Here is a 19747-nt window from a genome sequence, read left to right as displayed (position 1 = left end):
TGACAGACAGAAATCACAAGTAGACGGAGAGGCAGGCAGAGAGAGAGAGGGAAGCAGGCTCCCCACCGAGCAGAGAGCCCTATGCGGGACTCGATCCCAGGACCCTGGGATCATGACCTGAGCCGAAGGCAGTGGCTTAACCCACTGAGCCACCCAGGCGCCCCAATAGATACTATTTTTTGAGCACTTTGTACCAGACTCTCTATCTGTCTATCACTGTATCTAGTCAAGAAAATAGTAAGATTGAGATAAACGGGCAGAAAGGAGTCAGAGCCAGGGATCTGACTGGTCTGTTCGTGGGTGATGGTGGAGTTGCACTGTAGCTGTTCTAGCTGTCGGCTTCTGAAGTGTCGGAAGCCTTATTGTATTGATTGTGTTCATCCCTAGGGCAGCACTGATACTGGAGGGCATTTAGCGTGATGCCTGGCAGCTTTGTGAGTGCTTAGCAAATGTTGCTAGTTTCCGTTACTGTCGTGATTACAATCACTCAGTGCATCGAGCGTCATCTTTTAGGGATGCCAAGAACGGTAGCGAAACACCTGAAAAATCAGACCACGGATAAACTTTGAAGAGAGTCATGATCCTGGGAGGCAGGTGTGGCGGTTCTTGAAATTCGTGTAGAGGTGAATGAGCTACTTCTTTCCTCTTGTCTTTGGAACTGCTTTTCCACCGTGACCAGTAATCTAGGCCAGATGGCTAGAACCATGCTCCAGAAGAGGGGCCGCAGAAGGTTCACCGAGATAGAGTTTTTCCTGGGTGTCTCCATGACCCCAGCACTGTAAATGTCACTCTCAGCCACAGTTAGCTCTGTGAGACTCTGAAACAGCAGGGACCGTACACGTCCTCGCCACTTGGATTTGTTGTCCGAGTCTGCCATCTTTGCTGTTTGTGGGCTTATGCTTTGCAGAGGCTCCTCTTGCTGTAGGGTGTGGAAGCGTGTTGTTGGCAAGTACAGGCCCCAGAGTGTTTGAGCGGCACGTACGTACCTGTACCCGGACCCTTAGTTATTCTCACTGAGCTCACTCAGAGGGAGATTGCTGCCCTTTTGCCCAGAGGTCCTGTTTTCAAGGGAGTGATGACTACGCAAAGTTTATTACCACCAATAAGAGGAATAGTTTTAAATGATTCAGAGGCAAATTTTAAAATGAATGAGAAGAATTCTTCTTCACCTTTCCTGGTAGGTTCTCTCTGGGATGTGTTGATCGGTGGTGTGTGTTGATCTCTGTCTCGCAGTTCCTCTTCCCTATGTTTCTATTTTGACGACGAACATTAGCGTCTTTTAGGTCTTTAGATATGAAGGGCACCTGGCTGGCTCCGTTGGTAGATCAGGTGATTCTTAATCCCAGGGTTGTAAGTTCAAGCCCCATGTTGGGCATGGAGCCTACTTTAAGGGGGAAAAAAAAAAGATCTTTAAATGTGAAATTTAAGTATGATGGATAAAATTACTCTGTAGTGATTTGTATCAGTTTAATTCAGGGCGCGGGTTTCATTTTCTCCTTTAAAGAGTAGCAGTCCTTTATTCCTACACTTCTTTTAATTAATAAAGATCTAAAGCCCGCCCTGATGTCGTATGACTTAGTTGCTTCCAGTGGACTGTGGATAGCCACTTATGAAGGACAATAAGGAATTGTTTTGTAAATAATGGTGGGAAAAATTAGAAAATCAGCTGTCTCTGGTTTCCTTCCCAAGGCTATGAAGGCCCCTGAACTGAAAGAGAAGCTCGAGGAGTCTGAAAAGCTGATCAAAGAGCTCACAGTGACTTGGGAAGAGAAGCTGAGGAAAACAGAAGAAATTGCACAGGTAGCTTGATAATTCTGGCCTAAAACCTTGTGACTTTTTTTTTTCATTTGCCGTCTTTGCTGTGTAGCCACTCATCATCCTCAAAAAGTCACCTAAGGACCTCTTTCTACTGAACGAGACCGCGAAGGTCGGGGTTAGAGGCCGACGTCGTCATCTTTCATTAACCGCCCCTGGGGCCACATGTTCAGCAGAAGTGCCGAGAGCACTGAGTCGGAGCAGACGTGCTCTGCAGGGAACACTGAGCGTGTGTCCTGCTTCTCCATGTCGTGGTCTGGGATGACCTGGCACAGCATTCGACATCCCTGACTGGCAGAGAATTTATAACTTACAGCACATCATCGTTTTTTTTCATTGTATTTGATTCCTTGGGCTTGTGAGAAAATGCTACACAAACTTTACGTGAGATCCGATATAAGGCAAGGACCAGTGCTGCACTGGTGTGTGCGTTTCATGAATCTACACGATGCCTTTTGTGACTGTTTCATCTCACGGACCACTGGGACTTACTGGACCATCTCAGTGAGGGAGCTTGAAAGCAGAAAGCAGGACCTAGTCAGGCCTTCTCCTAGGTGTCATTCACATGCACACACACACACACACACACTCACTCACACCCTCCCCCCCAGCACACACCCCTGACTCCCTGTGTCTTGTCCATTGCTCTCTGCTGCTTCATCACCGCTGCAGATTCTATATTTAACATGTCTGTTTTTCATGGTCTGCCTCTTTCCACTAGAATTTAAGTTTTCACAAATGAAGGGACTTTGTTTGCTATTTTATTTCTAGTTCTAGATCAGTACCTAAGACTTAAATATCTCTTGGATGGATGGATGGAAGGATGGATGGATGGATGGATGGATTCAAGGCCCTCTGCAGTCAGGAACCAACCTGTTCTTCCATCCGCGGCTCTTCCATGCCTTTTCCACACTGAGTAGGGTTCTCGGCACCTGGAATCCTGCAGTGTGCCCAGAATTTCTCCTGCGCCTTCCTGTGCCTTCTGTTAGAACAACCTCCTCCTGCCTTACTACTGCCCCTTTTCTTCCTGTAAAATTCTTACACTGTAAGAAACATTTCACATACATCCTTTTCTGAAGCCTTTCCTGGTCTCTGAACCCATCACTGTCTCCCTCCTGGAAGCCCTATAGTGCATTGATCCTCTCCAGTGTCCCTCTCCATTCTTCCTCTGCTGATTCAGGTATGTGGTCTTATCCCCTCCCCAGACTGTAAACCCCTTCTAGGGATGGTGGCGTCTGATTCCTCCACAGCACCCTGATAACACTGACTCAAGATGTCACACACTTAAGACATTCCGTAAACTTGGTTGGAATGTGTCATTTCTTTGGCATCATCCCCAGAAACAGCGACTGAAACTTTCCATGGATACCTCTTGTGGCTAGAGCAACAAATAGAGTTCCCGGTTTTGTCTGTTTTTGTGCCCAGGAGAGACAACGACAACTCGAAAGTATGGGGATTTCCCTGGAGACGTCGGGTATCAAGGTCGGGGATGACAAGTGCTACTTAGTCAACCTGAACGCAGACCCTGCTCTCAATGAACTTCTGGTTTATTATTTAAAGGTAGGAAAGCATATAAATAGACAGTTGCAGTCCTGATTCATTCACGTACAGCTCCCATTAGAATCCGGGTGCCTGTACCCATGATTTTGCTCTCTGTGTCCAGCTCAGCGCCCGTTAAAAGTAAGAGGATGGGTAGTGTGGTCTGGTTGCCATTGAGAATGAAACCTCCCCTCTGACGACCATCCGTTCGCTCTCTGTATTTATGGGTCTGTTTCTGCTTTTTCTTTGTTTGCTTGTCTTTTTTTGATTCCACATAAAGCAAAATCATATGGTGTTTATCTTTCTCTGTCAGACCACACTTTTGGAAATGCTGCCTTATTTTGTTAAGTGAGAAATAAGACATCTGTCTGAAGTCGGGCACCTGATGGACACTGATACGGGGCACCCCAAAAGAGATAGGGGATTTTTAGCATGAACACACATATACACATAGTTCCTGAGTTATGGTGGTATAGAAATATATGAATATATAGAATATATGAGTATATAGAAATATACGGGGCAATATTTTTTTTGTTATGTCTTTTTTTTTTAATAAACATATAATGTATTATTAGCCCCAGGGGTACAGGTCTGGGAATCACCAGGTTTACACACTTCACAGCACTCATCATGGCACATACCCTCCCCAATGTCTGTAACCCCACCACCCTCTTCCGACCCCCCTCCCTTATGGAGCAGTATTTAAATAACTCTAAAGGATTAGAGACCTGGGAACTTGACGGCAGCTTATCTAACTGTCCACACACCTTAATCTCTAAATGCAGAGGTGTTACCCACTTGCTAAAAAATAAATAGGTACCTAGTTGAGATTCTGATCTGCATGGAGTGACATAAAAACACAATGGAAAATAAGCTAGAATTGAAGAGAAGAGCCTGTTTTCTGTTATCCTTTTTATTCTTCTTTTTTCCCAGAGACATAAATCTGGTGCAAATAGCCCCCGACTTGCTGAGAGTCCACTAATGAGAACTTAATGGAATTAAGTTCTCTTCATTTAGGACATGATTAAGGCATAAGGAATTGTGTCCAAAATCCTAATTTTGAAAGATCAAGGCTTTCTGTTGAATAGGGAAATATTACTGTTGTGGTGACTCGATGATTTTTAGAGCAATAGAAAATACAAAGGGATGAGCTGTGGACCGCATCGTGGGAGTGACAAGTCCTCGTATGTCTGGGGTTTGAGGTACTTGAAATCCTGCTCATCTGCACATTCTGTGACCCGCAAGCTACAGTGCTCTGTAATACTGGTATTCAGAACTCAACTACTTTCATCATTTAATTTTTTTTTTAAGGTTTTACTTAGAGAACATGAACAGGGGGAGGAGCAGAGACAGAGGGAGAAACAGACTCTCTGCTGAGCGAGGAGCCTAACACGGGGCTCAGTCCCAGGATCCTGAGATTCTGGCCTGAGCTGAAGGCAGACACTTAACTAAGCCACCCAGGTGCCCCACTTACATCATTTTAAAAGTTACATGTTTAAAAATATGATTTTCCATGAAACTACTGTTAGTGGTTCTTGAATTCATACAGCTATTTTCAGAACATTTTCACTATCCACTCAGGTGGTTCTTGAAAGAATCCTACTAAGTAGTTCAAGTTGCTGATACTGTCCTGGTTTTTGGGGGGGGGGGAGGGAGGGAGACAGGCTCAGCCTGTGAAGTGGCTTGCCCATGGGCACATAAATAGTAAGCTGTCAGGTTAACATGGGATCTCAAGATAGTCTCCTGTCAAGTCCGATTTCCTGATATCGTAAAACCGTATCTAATCACTGTTGGTTGGTGGTGTTTTCTTCATAGTGTTTATATATTTTTAAAATGCAGTGTATTAAGGTAAGCTTTGGCCCTGTAAAGCTCCAGATACCTGGCTCTGCCATCTGACTCATTTAATACTGTCATGCAGGTGCCGTTGGGTTCCTCAGATCGATGAACATAAATTTGCCTCGAGTTACTTGTAAGAGCAGGTTTTTTTCTCTTTCTTCCACTCTCCGTCACTAGGACCACACGAGGGTGGGTGCAGATACGTCCCAGGACATCCAGCTGTTTGGGATAGGAATCCAGGCCGAGCACTGTGAGATAGACATCGCACCTGACGGCGACGTTACTCTTACTCCGAAAGAAAATGCAAGGTAGAGAAGTAAATGTCCGCCTCATGTATCTTGAGCCTGGCTTTCCGAAGGAGCGGACTGCCCCTTTCTGTCGGCTCAGTTATATCAGAGTTAAGACGCCGCTGGGATCTTGGGGATATTCTTTCCTGTTGCAGGGGGCCGTATGGCAGCACTCGGAGTGCCAGCTTTGGGGTGTCTCATTGTGCCTGGACTGGCTGGGTTACCTTCGATGAGACACTTTTGTCTAAACTTCAGTTTCCTTATGTGAAACTCCGGGCTAAACATAGGCAAGACAGAAGTCACTTGGCTCGGTGCCTCACACACGCAAACACTGAATAAAGTTAGTCATTAACTCAGCGTCCAGCATTGTACATAAAGCAGTTATCACATAACTCCATTGTATGAGAAATTCCTAAACCAGAGTATAATATGTAAAAATTGGAGAATTAACAGGACAGTATATTTACTTTTGGATTTCTATTAAATTCTGCCTTGAAGTACTTTACAGTCAAGTATAAAGTTCATGTGAAGTAACATCACAATATTCATTAACACACAAACTTTGTGACCAGAATACTCATTTCTATGAGGGGAACTTTACATTCATTTCAAAGTATTCTATTATCCATATCAATTTCCAGGTGATGATAAACTGAGACTAACAATGATGCCCTACATGATTCATGAAAATTATTAGGTCTTGTGTTATAGTGATATAAGTGTTAAGATACCTAATGCTGAAATGATGCTATTGTTTAATTTTTACTTATTCCAAGTTCAAGTAGACTTCTGCCTTATGCTGTATTCCCCTATATTAGAAACTCTGGATATTTTTAATACCCTGGTTTTTAATCAACAAAATTGCATATATTTAAAGTGTACGGTATGACTGGATCATACTCTTTTTAACACCATATCTAAAAATAACTTCTTTTTTTTTTTTTTAAGATTTTCTTTATTTATTTGACAGACAGATCACAAGTAGGCAGAGAGGCAGGCAGAGAGAGAGGGGGAAGCAGGCTCCCTGCTGAGCAGAGAGCCTGATGCGGGGCTCGATCCCAGGACCCTGAGACCATGACCTGAGCCGAAGGCAGAGGCTTTAACCCACTGAGCCACCCAGGCGCCCCTAAAAAATAACTTTAATCGGCAAATTTCCTCATATCCAATTCCAGTGCCGCGTTTCTGTTCCTGCTCTTTGCCCTCCCTCATCCTGCCCAGTCTCCTCCTTTCCTCTCCCTGGGGCAGAAGTGCCTTCATTCAGGGTTCTTCGCTACAGGCTCTGTGCTGGGAATGCCCAAGTGTAGGGACTGGAAGCCTGGTAGGGGAGAATGTACAGAAGCAACAGTGATTATATGGGATGATAAGAGCTTCTTCCTGCAGATCTGATCACTGTGGAAATGTGTGGGGTTGCAGGACTGGAGGTAGGGAGCTCTGGTAAGATATTATTATGATATTGTCATGGGAACGCAGCAGGTGGCAGAAGAAGTGAAGAACAAAATGTATTTGAGAGTCAGCCAGCATTAGTGATGTGCTTGGGGACAGTAAACGAGAAGGTGAAGTCAGCAACGGTTACACGGTTCTGTCTTGGGAGACCACATAAACAGTGGCGATCCTAAGCCGAGATAAGGAATTCTAGAGGAAGGACAGGCTTGGAGGTTGGTGGGTAATGAGTGGTAATGGATTCAGGTTGGAATCCTGTGGATTTGAGGTGTCCTTGGGGTATCAGTTTGGATGGATTCAATTGGAATTGGATTTAGGGATGTAGAGTTACACTCATAATACAGAATTGGCCATTAGTGGTGGTGTCTGTCTTCAGAGTGGATCCAGAGGGTGTAGTAGAAGCAATAAACTAGTGCTTTAGGGATCGTCTCAGGAGAGTCAGAGAGCCAAAGATAGAGGATGAAAGCCAAGGGAGGAGAACACTAACACTGTAAGGAAGAAGCTTCTGTTGGATGTAGCAGCCTTGGGATGCTTAGGAACCATGGAGTTATGGTTATAGAAGGAACAAATGCAAAGAGGAGAGAATGGGGGTGAGGAAGCAGGCTGAGAGCTGTGGTTGTAAAGGTGGGCACTGGATTGGAGATAGAGCGAGAGAGGGACTTGGGGTTAAGGCAAAGTCACTGTGTCTTCAGGTCTGTCTTCAAGTCCGTGCATTTGCTCTCTGGTCACATCTTATCTGCTGCTTAACCATCGCATTGAGTGTTTAATTTTAGTGTCTCTGTTTTCCATTTATAGAAGTTTAGAAAGCCCTTTTTTCGGTAGGTCTGGTCTGTATTGAGAGAGTCTCGTGTCTACTCCACTGTGTGCCTTTAAGAATTAGATTTTTACTTATTTCCTCGTCTTTGTTTGAAAATTCTATCTCTGGGATTGTTGGGGCTTCAGCCTGCCTGTGTGTCATATCTGCTGATAACTTTGCTTCCTGGAACCACGAGTGGTTCCACAGGTGGGCTCAGCTTCAGGAGTAGGTTCTCCATAGGAGTCTCATGGTCTGGGTGACGGGACATGAATTGTAGCAAACACATTCTGTACTTGCTTCTTGACAAGTACCCCAGGCATATGTCCACTTGGAAATTACTTTTTATGCTAATTTCTTGGCCTGGGTACATTACCAAAAGAGGCAGTTTCCATAAATTTTTCTTTATAGTAGTGTAATAAGAGCATACTATAAATGGCAAAGTGATGTTTATGTGTGTGTTCAGAAGTTCATGTGGGTGTGTGCACACGTGTGTATACTTGCATGCACACACCTCTAGAAGGTTCCCTTAAAGATACAGATGATCACAGAAATTAGTAATACATAAAAAGGCAAAGGTTATTATAGTCATTTCTCATTTGCTCTGGAATTGTCTTTAGTTTTATTCTACAATAATACTGCCCAGTAGAACTTTCTGAGATTAACGGGAAGGTTCTGTGTCTGCGAGGACCGTTTCGGCAGCCACTGGTGAGGCAGTGCTCTTGGGTATCGACATACAGCTAATGAAAATGAGGGACTGAATTTTTAAATTGTAATTCAGAGTTTAAAATAATAAAGGACACTGAGGGACACATTTCTCTTCTTCATACTGCTGTTCCTGGATATTAGATTATAGATTCATTAGATATGTCTGGATGTCTAGATACCCATCTCTCTATCTATACACTTAGATGTGTCATTTAGATACCTTCATAAACTAGGCAAATGTTTTCCTTGAAACATTCAAGTAATGAATGTTTGTTTTTTAGGTCGAAGAGGTAAGTATTAGTTTTCACCATCCTATTTGGAATTATGGAATAAATGAGTCCATAATTCCAAATAGGTGGACACAGACCTTTGAAGCTTGAGTTAGCGTCGGGAGTCATTCTCGTCGGCAAGAATAAAGGGAACGTGTTAGTTTAAGAGATAGACACCCAAGTTTATCGTGTTGTTGTGTGACAGATGAAAACCATTTGAGATGATGGTATTGTCAGGGGTTTTTTTAACCAACAAAAACACCTAGTCCCTAAACTTGAAATGTGACTATCACAGAGGGTTTATTTTTACGCGTGCGCTCTCCTTACTCTGTGAGTCTGAGCTGGAGAGTCCTGTAAAGATTAGGAGCCAGATAATGGATTCTGTGAGAAAAGTAATGCATTGAACAACTAAAACTACAAAACTAATCACTATCTTTCTCCCTCAGACTTCACCTGACAGTTCTTTAGCAAATTAATCTTTAGTTAATTCTCTTCCTGATTGTTTTAATAGCAGCAAAATCTCTTTTATTAAATGAAGGAAACATTTATAAGAAGACTACAGTTGTCGGCACTAAAATTTCTGGAGGACCTTTCCTCTCCCCCTAAGAAAAGTCCCAGTGGCAGGGCTTTGACTGTGTTAAAGAATCCATTGACGAGATCTTCCGATTGTCAGGAAATCCTGCGAGGTCTGTTAGAGTGAGTTATCCACAGCCGCTGGATTCCTGCCCCCTTGTAGCCAGTAAGCTGTAGCGAAGCTGTGAGATGGGGAAGAGCTGGGGCTTCGGGATTTGCTTGAGACGATCGCAGGGCACGCCACCCACGGCATGGGACGTGCCGGAAAGCAGAGACTCGGGGTTGCTTCCCCCATCTCCAGTTGTTTGTCTTGTTTTTACAATTTGTTGGGTAGCTATTTGGGATTTAAACCTGGTCCTCTTTTCATGTTCTCCCTGTTTTTATCATGGAGAGCATCGGATGTAGGAAGTGGGAAGAAGAGTGTAACGAGCCCCCGTATATCCATCATCCAGCTTCGAAAGTGGACACTTCGCTGTCCCGGTTTTATTATACACCCTCTGCATCACCTCCCTCCCCTCTGAGTTATTTTAAAGCAAATTCCAGATACAACTTTATCCGTAAATATCTTAGCTTGTATTTCTAAAAGACAAGTGTTCTTGAACTTTGCTTCTGTACCGTCACACCTGAAATAATTAAAATAATTCCTTACTGCTGTTCCTATGTTGAGCCAGTATTCAGATTTCCCCAGTGGTATCATAAATGTTCCTTTTCAGCTGTTTCTTGAAATCAGGATCAAATCAGATTCAACCATTGTCATTGGCTGTTGTGTCTCTTTTAGCCGCAGGTCCCCCTCCCTCTTTTCCTCCCCCACCCCTACTTTTCCTTGCATTTATTTGGTGACGATACCTTTCTGTTTCCCACACTCGCCATCTTGCTCACTGCATACCATGGCATCACGTACTGTCCTCCACCACCTTCCGCAGTTCCTAAATTGGCATTTCGGTATAAAAGCTTGATCAGGTTCTGCCCAGATCTGGACAAGAGCATTCCGTAGGCATTCTCGTGTCTGTTTCCATCAGGAGGACGTCATGCCTCGTTGTCATCTGTGAGTGCTATTGGGGGCCTTTGGTCATTATTGCTTAGATCACGTGCTTTGATAGCGCTTACAATTCTATTATTCCCTCTTTAGGAATTAGTAGAATACGTCTGTTTGGTGTTTTTTTGTTTTTTGTTTTTAAGATTTTACTTATTTATATGACAGAGAAAGAGAGATCACAGGTAGGCAGAGAGGCAGGCAGAGAGAGAGGGGGAAGCAGGCTCCCTGCTGAGCAGAGAGCCCCATGCCGGGCTCGATCCCAGGACCTTGAGATCATGACCTGAGCTGAAGGCAGAGGCTTAACCCACTGAGCCACCCAGGCGCCCCAGTAGAATACAGCTGTCAAGAGAAACTTGCCCATTTCTCTCTTTGGCTCCTGGGGCCCCGTTGTATGCTCTCTCCCATGGAGCTGATTTGTCCCCCGTGTTCCATCAGGTCCTGTGTCAACGGCACCCTTGTCTGCAGCGCCACCCAGCTGTGGCACGGTGATCGGATCCTGTGGGGCAATAACCACTTCTTTAGGTAACATCTTTGTGTTCCCTCATATTTTCATGAACTTTTTCTTTCTGTTATCGGAGTATAAAACAAATCCATTTTCTCTAACGATGGAAAACCCCACAGAATTAACTTACCTAAGAGGAAGCGGCGAGATTGGTTGAAAGACTTTGAAAAGGAGACGGGCCCGCCGGAGCATGACCTGGATGCAGCCAGCGAAGCCTCGTCAGAGCCAGACTACAACTACGAATTTGCACAGATGGAAGTTATCATGAAAACCCTGAACAGCAATGGTAAGACCTCACCTCCGGGTCCCGGCGTCTTCGGCAGCTCCTGTGTCTTCACGCAGTTCAGTCAGGGATGCACTTGGGAAAGTGGAGATGTCGTTCTGAAATGAAGACACAAACCTTACTAATTTCCTTTTTTTTTTTTAAACATTTTATTTATTTGTGTGACAGAGAGTATGAGTGGGGGGAGAGTGATGCAGAAGGAGCAGCAGGCTCCCCGCTGAGCAGGGACACTGGGCTCCATCCCAGGACCCCAGGATCGTGATCTGAGCTGAAGGCAGATGCTTAATGGACTGAGCCACATTGCTCATTTCTTACAGAGGCCATTGGGGAGGGGCTAATGAAAGTAGCCCAGGGCCTGGTCTACTCCCTCAATTATAATTAGGAAGTGGCTGGTCCCTGTTTTGAGATCTGTTGCTCCCAAGTCAGTTTTGGTAACATTTCCGCAGCCCTAGAGTACAGAAGGATCGTGGTGAAATTCCTTTTCCAATTTCCCATTACTGAGTTTGTCCCTTCTGAATCCTTCAGAACACAGAAATCCCCAGCAGAGTCTGAACCCAGGAATTTCAAATGGAATCTAATGGGGAGATAAAAGTCACGATATTTTGCTAAAAACTCAGTTGGAAATGATGCCACCAAAGAAGCTTACTTAGTCCAGGTAGCTTTTACAAAAATGATCCTACAAAGAAGGGTTTTGTAGGCTCTTTGCTTGACTTACACACCAGCCTGTCTCAGCTTTTTAAGGAAGAGATTTCCAAAGCATTATTTCTAGATTCCCTCTTTCCAGAAAGTTCTCAGTGTTTTGTATTGAAATTCTTCCCTCTATATCTAAAAGGTAAGCCTTTTTTCTTCATACACACTTATATGCATTTGGTAAAATCCAGACCACACTGATGCCTGTTACAGAAGTCTACAGGTTGTCTTCCATTTCTTGGCTGTCAGCTGGACAGGAAAGTTCCTCTCCTCCCAAGCACAAGGCTGCATTTCTGGGACCAGAACTATCTGACAGGGAAGTAGAGTTGAGGCTACCTTCAGGAGCACCTGAGAAAGTTTGTTTTTGGTCTTTGTTTTATCTCACTTTCCCAGTCAGGAGTCTTTGGATACCTAAGGATCCCTGCCTTGAACCTGTGAGGACCTCGGGAGCCTCTGCCTGACACGGCGCAGGGAGAGCATCTCGGTCTCCCAGCGGGGCTCTCCCCGGAGACACTGAAATTCTGCACTCTGTTTTGGGTCAGCCTATCTGAGAAGAATGTAAGGGTGGCTGGAAAACGTCAGTCCGATCTCCAGCATATCAAACTGGGGATTCCACTGTAGGAATAAAGACGCTGACCTTTTTATCTCTCTGGGTTTTTAGCCTCAAGGATCCCCTCTTCTTAGTTATAAAAAGGAGGTACGAAGAAAAGCCTAGGTGGAAAAACAGGTGTGATGTGTTTAATACGGAGAATATCGAACACCACCAGAAAAGAACGTCCATGAGCTTACAGGGGCAGGTTAGCCGCTGTGGCTTTGGACGCTGTACCATAGGCTGGGCACAGCTAGAAATCAGGCTGCAGTCCACCCTGCTAGTTGCTCCCCGCAGTTGGGAGGAATCAATCCCAAAAGACATTCCAAAGTGGTGTTCAGACATCAGAATCACATTAATGGGCCATTTTCCGACGTGCCTGAGCATCAAGTCTCCTGTGAGTAATTTTTGGGAGACCTGAATGGATATAGGGTGTGACAGGAGGGTGTGGGCCCCAAGCTCCAGGTGCAGGAATGCGTGTTGGGAAGAACCTTCTCTCTTTACATGAGATTACAGAATTCTAGATGTTTTCTAACAGCAGAGTATCTAAGTGCCATCCGTTTAGTCATCTGTCATCCCACGTTACAGAGTCCTAATTTTATTGTCACTATGTTCTTATAATTTATATTAGAGCCCTGAATCACTGATGAGTATTAGTATGTGTTTGTTAATTCCTCCGGTCCTCTTAGCCAAACCAATTAATGAGTCACCGGTGGCTTGGCTCCTGGTATTAACGTGAGTTCCCATTTGTCCTCCAGATCAGGCCTTGCCCCTCCCCAGTGTTGATTCATCTATTTCAAAGTAGTGTTTCCCCCCCACACACATGTTCCCCAATTCCCCGTGTTAACTGGGGCTTCCCTCCGGTGTGCTCTGACTCAGTCCCCAAACCCCAGGGCAGGGCAGGGCCGGGCGGGGCGGGGCGCGGGTGGGGGGGTCGCTCCTGTTCATGGAATTCACCTCTGTCGCCAGGTGGCTTCCCGATCATCAGCCTGTCTGCCTGGTGGTCGTCCCCCTGGTGGTCCTATTTGAAGATCCTCTTCCCTCTCATGTGGTTTCAGACGAAGCTCCTCCACCAGCGCTGGGATAAAGGTTTTACCGATCAGCGTTAGCATGGCGGAGCTTGACTGCTTGTTAGCCGTGCTGCTGGCCGATGCTTGTGCTTCTGCCCTGGCAAATCCGGACTAACGCGACCAGGAACCTGACAGAAGCACTCCGTGCTCCTGATTGAGGCGTGCGCCCTTTTAAGTTGTGACCCCTGCCTCCCCGTGTCCCAGCTCCATTGCCTTCCCATTGGTTCAGCTCTGGACCCTGTCCTTCCCCTGGGCTGCCACCAGCTCAGAATGTCACTGGCATTACTGCTCCTGATGCTGATGGCGGGGTGACCGTGGGGAGCTCAGCGGTGCAGGACTCTGTACTGGACATCATCGACTGACCTGCATCGTCCCAGAGATGAGGATGCTGTACTTTTCAAATCTCTAAATAAGGATCTAAAACCCAGTTTATTGGTATTAAGAGTAGAAGCCAACCTAGTTATCTGTGGACGGTAGTGTGTCCTTCCTGCAGACTGAGAAGGAGGCACTCGTGCGTTTTCGGAGAGTCCGCGGTAGCTGTAAAGGAAAGAGCAGTGGAGGGGCTGGTGAAGAGTCATTGAGTTCATTCCCTCTGGGATTAAGAGTTGTTTTTTGTTTTTCCCGAAGGATTTATTTCCCTTCAGTTTGGTGCATTGGGCACCTGGGTGTGAACGAAAACCGATGGTTTATCCCGTCAGTGCCCTCCGGCTTCTACCGGTGGCACCTCTCTTTTCCATTCTCCCGACAGATAAATAAGTTTGAACATGGTTACATGCCAGATAAAGAATAAACCAGCAAAGAGGAACATGCTATATGCCATAGTCAATGTGGTCCTTTCTCTCTTCCTAAAACACCTCCCGCTTTGGTGGCTTGGCCTTGGGCTCCAAGCTCACTGAGTTTTAAATCCCTTTGTTCAAGAGGAAGAAAATGATGAGGAGAAAAAGAAACTGTGGCCAAGTTTTGATGGTTGGTCGGCTGAGAATAGGCTGAAGTCTTTGGCTTCTGTCCTGGGCTACATCACAGAGTCAGGCTGAGCTGCTGAGTAGGACGATCTGTTTAAAAACATGCTGTGTAGTGATCCAGGCTTGACCCTGGCTACCTGAAAAGACAGCATCATCAGATAGTGTAAGAGAAAGACTTGTGTTGAAGTCAGAGGCGCAAAACAGGTAAGACAGAACAAAATCTTAGCTCCTGTATCTTGACTCGGGCTCTGTCCAGTGTGGTCTGTCCCTGGGCCCCGGGGCAGGGCTGACCGGTCTGTACAGTGGGAGGCTTTGGGGAGGGATGCTTTGAGCCGTTCCCTCGTCTGCATCTGCTTCTTGGTCTGTGGCCACTGACGAAGCCCCGTGATGTTACATCACAGCGTTAAGTCATGGCATCTGCCAAGGCAGTTGAAAGCAGCCTCGGTCACGTGGCCTCTGCATTGCATGGAAACTTGGGGTGCAGTCCTTTCAGCCATTTGGGATCGTGTGTGTTTCCACACACCATGGACTAACAAGCAGGAACGAGAACTGAATGTCTTACCCGGTGGCTTTTAGCCAAAGTCTTAGAATATTAATTTTTATAAAACGGCATCTTCCCCAGTTTTCTGTCTCTGGAAGAGATTTATGAATGCTAAGGTAGGGCCCTTGAAAACCAGGCTCCGTGGAGGTATAAATGTTTGGTGAAGACCCTGTCCTCCTTTTTTTAAAGCTAGAGCCTAAAAGGGGAAAAGTACGTACTGTTTGAGACATGTGTATTTATAAAATTCTGAGACAGTTTTTTCTCCTCTAGCCCTTATATTTAAAATTTCTTCAGACCCCTTCACCATATTATTCATGGACTTTTCGCCAATTTACATGGCGAGGTCAGAAGTTGTAACGTTTCAGAGTACGCAGATGTCTTACTCTGCGGAAGAGGTCTTCCCTTGCCGTGGTCTGTGTTTAAGACTTTGGGATAGCTCTAGGAGTTCGTTTTCCATCAGATTTTCAGGTGGCATATTTTAGGGACTCCCTTTCAGGACTCTGTGAAGAAAACTATTTCTGCTTTGAAAAAAATGCTGAATTTTATACCTGAAAAGAACAGTAATTTTTTTTTTAAATGTCTGCTTTTTAACAGAGTACTAATTCTGAGCAAAACACTGGAAACAAGAATACTTTATCAGTTTATTGGTAAATTTGATGTTCTGCCGCCAGGTAGTTAGGTCTGATCTGAGTGCAGAACCCTAGCTCTGTGATCTTAGGGCAGCATCTTTAAAAGGAATATACCCCCCATCAGGTGTGTTGCGAGGCTTTCATGAGGTGGTGCATGGGGAGGGCGCAGTGCCTCTTACCTGAGTGGAGGCCAGTGGCTGGTAGAATTCTTACTGCCCTGTGGTTGTCGTTTCTTATTAAAACGACTCACCTGTACTCTGTGTAGATATCCAGTGATTTTGTTTTGAGTTGCTTTCTACTGTTTGTTTAGTATAATTTAACCTTTTTTTTTAAGCTAACATACTGTCTCTTTTACTGCTTACATAGAAGATTAGTGAATTTAAATGGTAAATTTAAATTTTAAATCTGAGATTAAATTTTAAACATAATCGATAGATCGGGGCTTCTGGAAAAGTCGGTCAGGAACCATCATTGCACGATGGAAAAACTCGTCTTGTCCTCTCCGTTCCCCACTCTGTCCTGGAAATTAAGCTGAGAGTCTGTCTGTGAGAAGACAGCACGAATAGCAGTAGTTGAATAACACGCAAAGGTGTGACAGGCCAGTCTGAGACCATGCGTCTCCTGCCCGTCTCGTGCGCGTCAAGGAGATAGTTACTGGGATGCTGGTTTTCTTATTCACCGTCCAGATGTCTGGCGTATTGTTCCCCTGCAGTCTGCTCACTTGGAGATGTCGGTAACTTTCTCCTGTGGACGTGTGCTCAGTGCCTGCCTTCCCCACAGCATCCGGGGCAGCGGTCATGGCCAGGCTAATGTCCGGCCTCCGCAGTGACCCCTGCCTGTACCACAACCACTGACCGCGGTCTTGGCCCCTTTGAACAACCAATTCCTTGTTCACCATGTATGTAGCCCATCTCTGATCTGCAAAGGCAAAAAGTCAAGACCAGCCTGTTGTTTTTGCAAGTGAATTCTTCCCCCCTCTCCTTTTCTCTCTTTTTCTTTTCTCCTTGCAAGTGAATTGCCCTCCCAGACACCAGCACCGGAGAAGTTGCCAAGCACGTGCTCCCCCATGACAGAAACCCAGGAGTAATGAGATTTTTGGCTAAAATCAGAAATACAGACCCATCGCCATATACTAAAACTGGTGCTAAGTGGGGATTGAAATTGATTACCATAAAAATGAAGTCTTGTGTGGCTCTGTGTTCGAAGCTCAGAAGTCCTGAAGTTCTTAGTGAGTCGGAGCCCAGCGCCTCTCCCGTGTGCTGGTAGTGAAGTACTGATCTGTCCAAACACGGGAGTGAGCTCATTGCAGTGAAGAAGCCTGTAGATGTCGGGAGTGTGTACGTGGAAGGTGTTCATCCACAGTGTTAGCAGAAGGGCAGTGGGGAGGATTTGATCCGGCGGGGCCCCTGGGCCACGAGAAAGCATCTGGAGAGGCTAGATTGGGGAGCAGGGAGAGAATTCTCGCTGGAAGCAGCACCCGCAGGCTACCCTGTCGTAGCCATCATGGAACACACCTCACCTTGTTTCTTGGCTCCCCAGACCCCGTGCAGAATGTGGTCCAGGTGCTGGAGAAGCAGTACCTGGAGGAGAAGCGGAGCGCTTTAGAGGAGCAGCGGCTCATGTACGAGCGGGAGCTGGAGCAGCTCCGCCAGCAGCTGTCCCCGGAGCGGCAGTCCCCGAGCAGCGGCCCCGACCGCCTGGCCTACAGCAGCCAGACGGCCCAGCAGAAGGTGACCCAGTGGGCGGAAGAGAGGTAAGCATGGGACCCCTGGGGACCCAGGGTCACGACTCGGGGCCTGGGGGCTCTGAGGGGGGCATGGTGAAGGGGGATCAACCTAGCAAGGGAAGAAGTCTTAGTCCCAGATGTGGGTCATTAGTGAGTACCTTTTCCTCTCCGAGCTACTGTCCAGCCTCAGGATATTTACTGCAAAGTTAGTTGTTAAGGACTACCCCTCCCCCACCCTTCAGGAGAAATGGCTCCAAGTGACGATGCCACCGGTAGGTATGGAAGTAGAGAAAGTTTGAATGCTCCTGTAGCATAAAAGCATTTGGGGGGTCTCTCTAAATATAACTGCAACATTAAGATACCGACTAAATGTGAATTTTCCAGATTTATGACTTCTAAGTATGTGTCTCAGAACCGAGGTAGTGGTGGGAGAAGCATCAGCCTAGAGTTCAGTCCGGCATTTGTGGATTCCTGGTGTTCTCAGGGCAGCCTGGGCGCGGTGCTGCCCTCACAGTCCCAGCGGCCATGGGCCATTGGGATGGGTCTGTCCATCCCGGAGCCGGCCGCTCACCTTGCGTGTCCTCCCCGTCACCCGCCTGGTCAGCGAGGAGGCCGGCGTTTGAACCCAGATCTGCCCGTAGCCCCCTTCCGAATTCCCGCACTGTTACAATGACAGCCGTGACCCAAGTGGCATTTGTGTTTGCCGAGCGTGGTCCAGGCACCGAGTGTTTTGCATATATTCATCTCATCTTCACGACTGCTACTTGCGTTCATCATTTGCATCCCGTTTCCCACGTGAGGAAACAGGCTGAGACGTGGACTGCTTCCCCCAAAGTCATTTTTTTAGTATACACGTAGACATATAACATTCTGCACTATTCTTTTTGCTCTTAACATTTGTGAACATTTTCACTGTCATTAAACAACTACTCCTGTACTGTATTAGAGTCTGAATTCCTTTGGATGACCTAGACTAATTCTTTGAACTGGTTTCACACTGTTGGATACTTAGTACTTACTAAAATTTTTGCTTTTGTAAACAGTGCTGCCAAGAACAACCTTGTGCACAAATCACTGTGAACATCATTATTTATCTTCTTATTACAGATTCCTAGAAGTAGAATTGCCAGGTCAAAGTGCAGGGAAAATACTAAGGCTTTGGATGCAAACTGAGAGTCTGCCTCCTGGAGTCACTGAGCTCGCAAGTGGGGCCATTGGGATCAAAGCCACGGAACTCTGATTCCAGGGCCGGGGCGCTGTGGCATCTCTCACGAACAATGAGATACTTAAACTGGAGCCACATCCAGGGAAGATGACCCCTAAGAGGAAAAAAGGAAGATAAGGGACCCGAACCCTGTACACCAGGCTTGCCGTAATAATGCAGTCTATTGTTCTAAAATAAGACAAAAGATGGGGCGCCTGGGTGGCTTAGTGGGTTAAAGCCTCTACCTTCAGCTCAGGTCATGATCCCAGGGTCCTAGGATGGAGCCTGCATCGGGCTCTCTGCTCAGCAGGGAGCCTGCTTCCCTTCTCTCTCTGCCTACTTGTGATCTCTGTCTGTTAAATAAATAAATAAAATCTTTTATAAAATAAAATAAAATAAGACAAAAGAGTCAGTGGCATTTTCCCCAGGAGCTGCCCCCTCACCTGTCTGGATACTGAAGTCAAGATTTATCCTGCTTGTAACCCATTACTCTTCATCTTTTTCTGTGCCTGGGTAAAAGACGTGAAGGTTATCAGATAGTGCTTTTTCTGAAGCGCTGTCCTCTCTGACTTCACTGTGAGCTGGTGGCTTTCGTCTAAGCAGTAGCAGGCTTGGAGGTAATTGTTGTGATTGGACCCACTGATACCTTTCTATTTAGTCTCCCTAATTACTTCTCTTTGTCCTGAAGACTGTAAAAGACAAAGAGGCAACCAAAAAAGTGGATTGTTTTTAATGATAGTATTTTTCAGTCAAGTGTTAAAATTTTTTTTCCACTTGCCTTAAGTCCAAACTGATTTTCTTTGAGGCTCAAGTTCTGAAGAAGGAGGAAGATAGTAAGGATGATATTTTGGGGGTGTCCTCCGAGGAGAGGAGAGTGGTTGCAATATTGATTTCACCAGAGTCACTGGATAAGATGAAGATGTTGTCAATGATGGGTCATTGTGCTAGAAGCTGGGCCTCTTACCTCAATCAGTGTGGGTGTGGCTTGTGAAATACTGAGGGACTCATACCTAAGTAAATATTGAGGGGCTGAAAATTGAGTATATGTCAGAGCTAGTGAGATTACAAGGAAAACTGGAGATGTACTGTATTCTTTGCAGACATTTACAGTGTAGTGTAGAGCAAGATACAAATATGTGAAACATACATCGTAATAGTAAATTAAAGAACAGTTTCATCCAGCAATAGGCAGTGTTGCAATTGCATAATTATCCCTTTGTCATTCATCCCTGAGCTGAAGAGAAACTTCCGG

At 45.7% G+C, this 19747-nt stretch overlaps 1 protein-coding gene across 4 annotated transcripts in view; it reads left to right on the top strand.

Annotated features, from left to right (window-relative positions):
- The window catches only part of KIF13A (kinesin family member 13A), a 202885-nt gene that overhangs the window by 140866 nt on the left and 42272 nt on the right, over nucleotides 1-19747 (top strand). For all 4 annotated transcript variants that reach the window (XM_045085069.1, XM_045085067.1, XM_045085066.1 and 1 more), the window contains exons 12-17: nucleotides 1690-1800; nucleotides 3241-3375; nucleotides 5371-5501; nucleotides 10735-10821; nucleotides 10921-11087; nucleotides 17105-17318. In XM_045085069.1, the coding sequence (XP_044941004.1) occupies nucleotides 1690-1800; nucleotides 3241-3375; nucleotides 5371-5501; nucleotides 10735-10821; nucleotides 10921-11087; nucleotides 17105-17318 (845 nt within the window). The remainder of the gene's footprint in view (nucleotides 1-1689; nucleotides 1801-3240; nucleotides 3376-5370; nucleotides 5502-10734; nucleotides 10822-10920; nucleotides 11088-17104; nucleotides 17319-19747) is intronic.

This window comes from Mustela putorius, unplaced genomic scaffold, assembly GCF_011764305.1.
Source record: "Mustela putorius furo isolate JIRA1106 unplaced genomic scaffold, ASM1176430v1.1 tig00000831_pilon_pilon_pilon, whole genome shotgun sequence".
NCBI lineage: Eukaryota > Metazoa > Chordata > Mammalia > Carnivora > Mustelidae > Mustela > Mustela putorius.
Note: the sequence above shows the minus strand (reverse complement) of the source record. Positions and strands in the feature narration are given on the sequence as shown.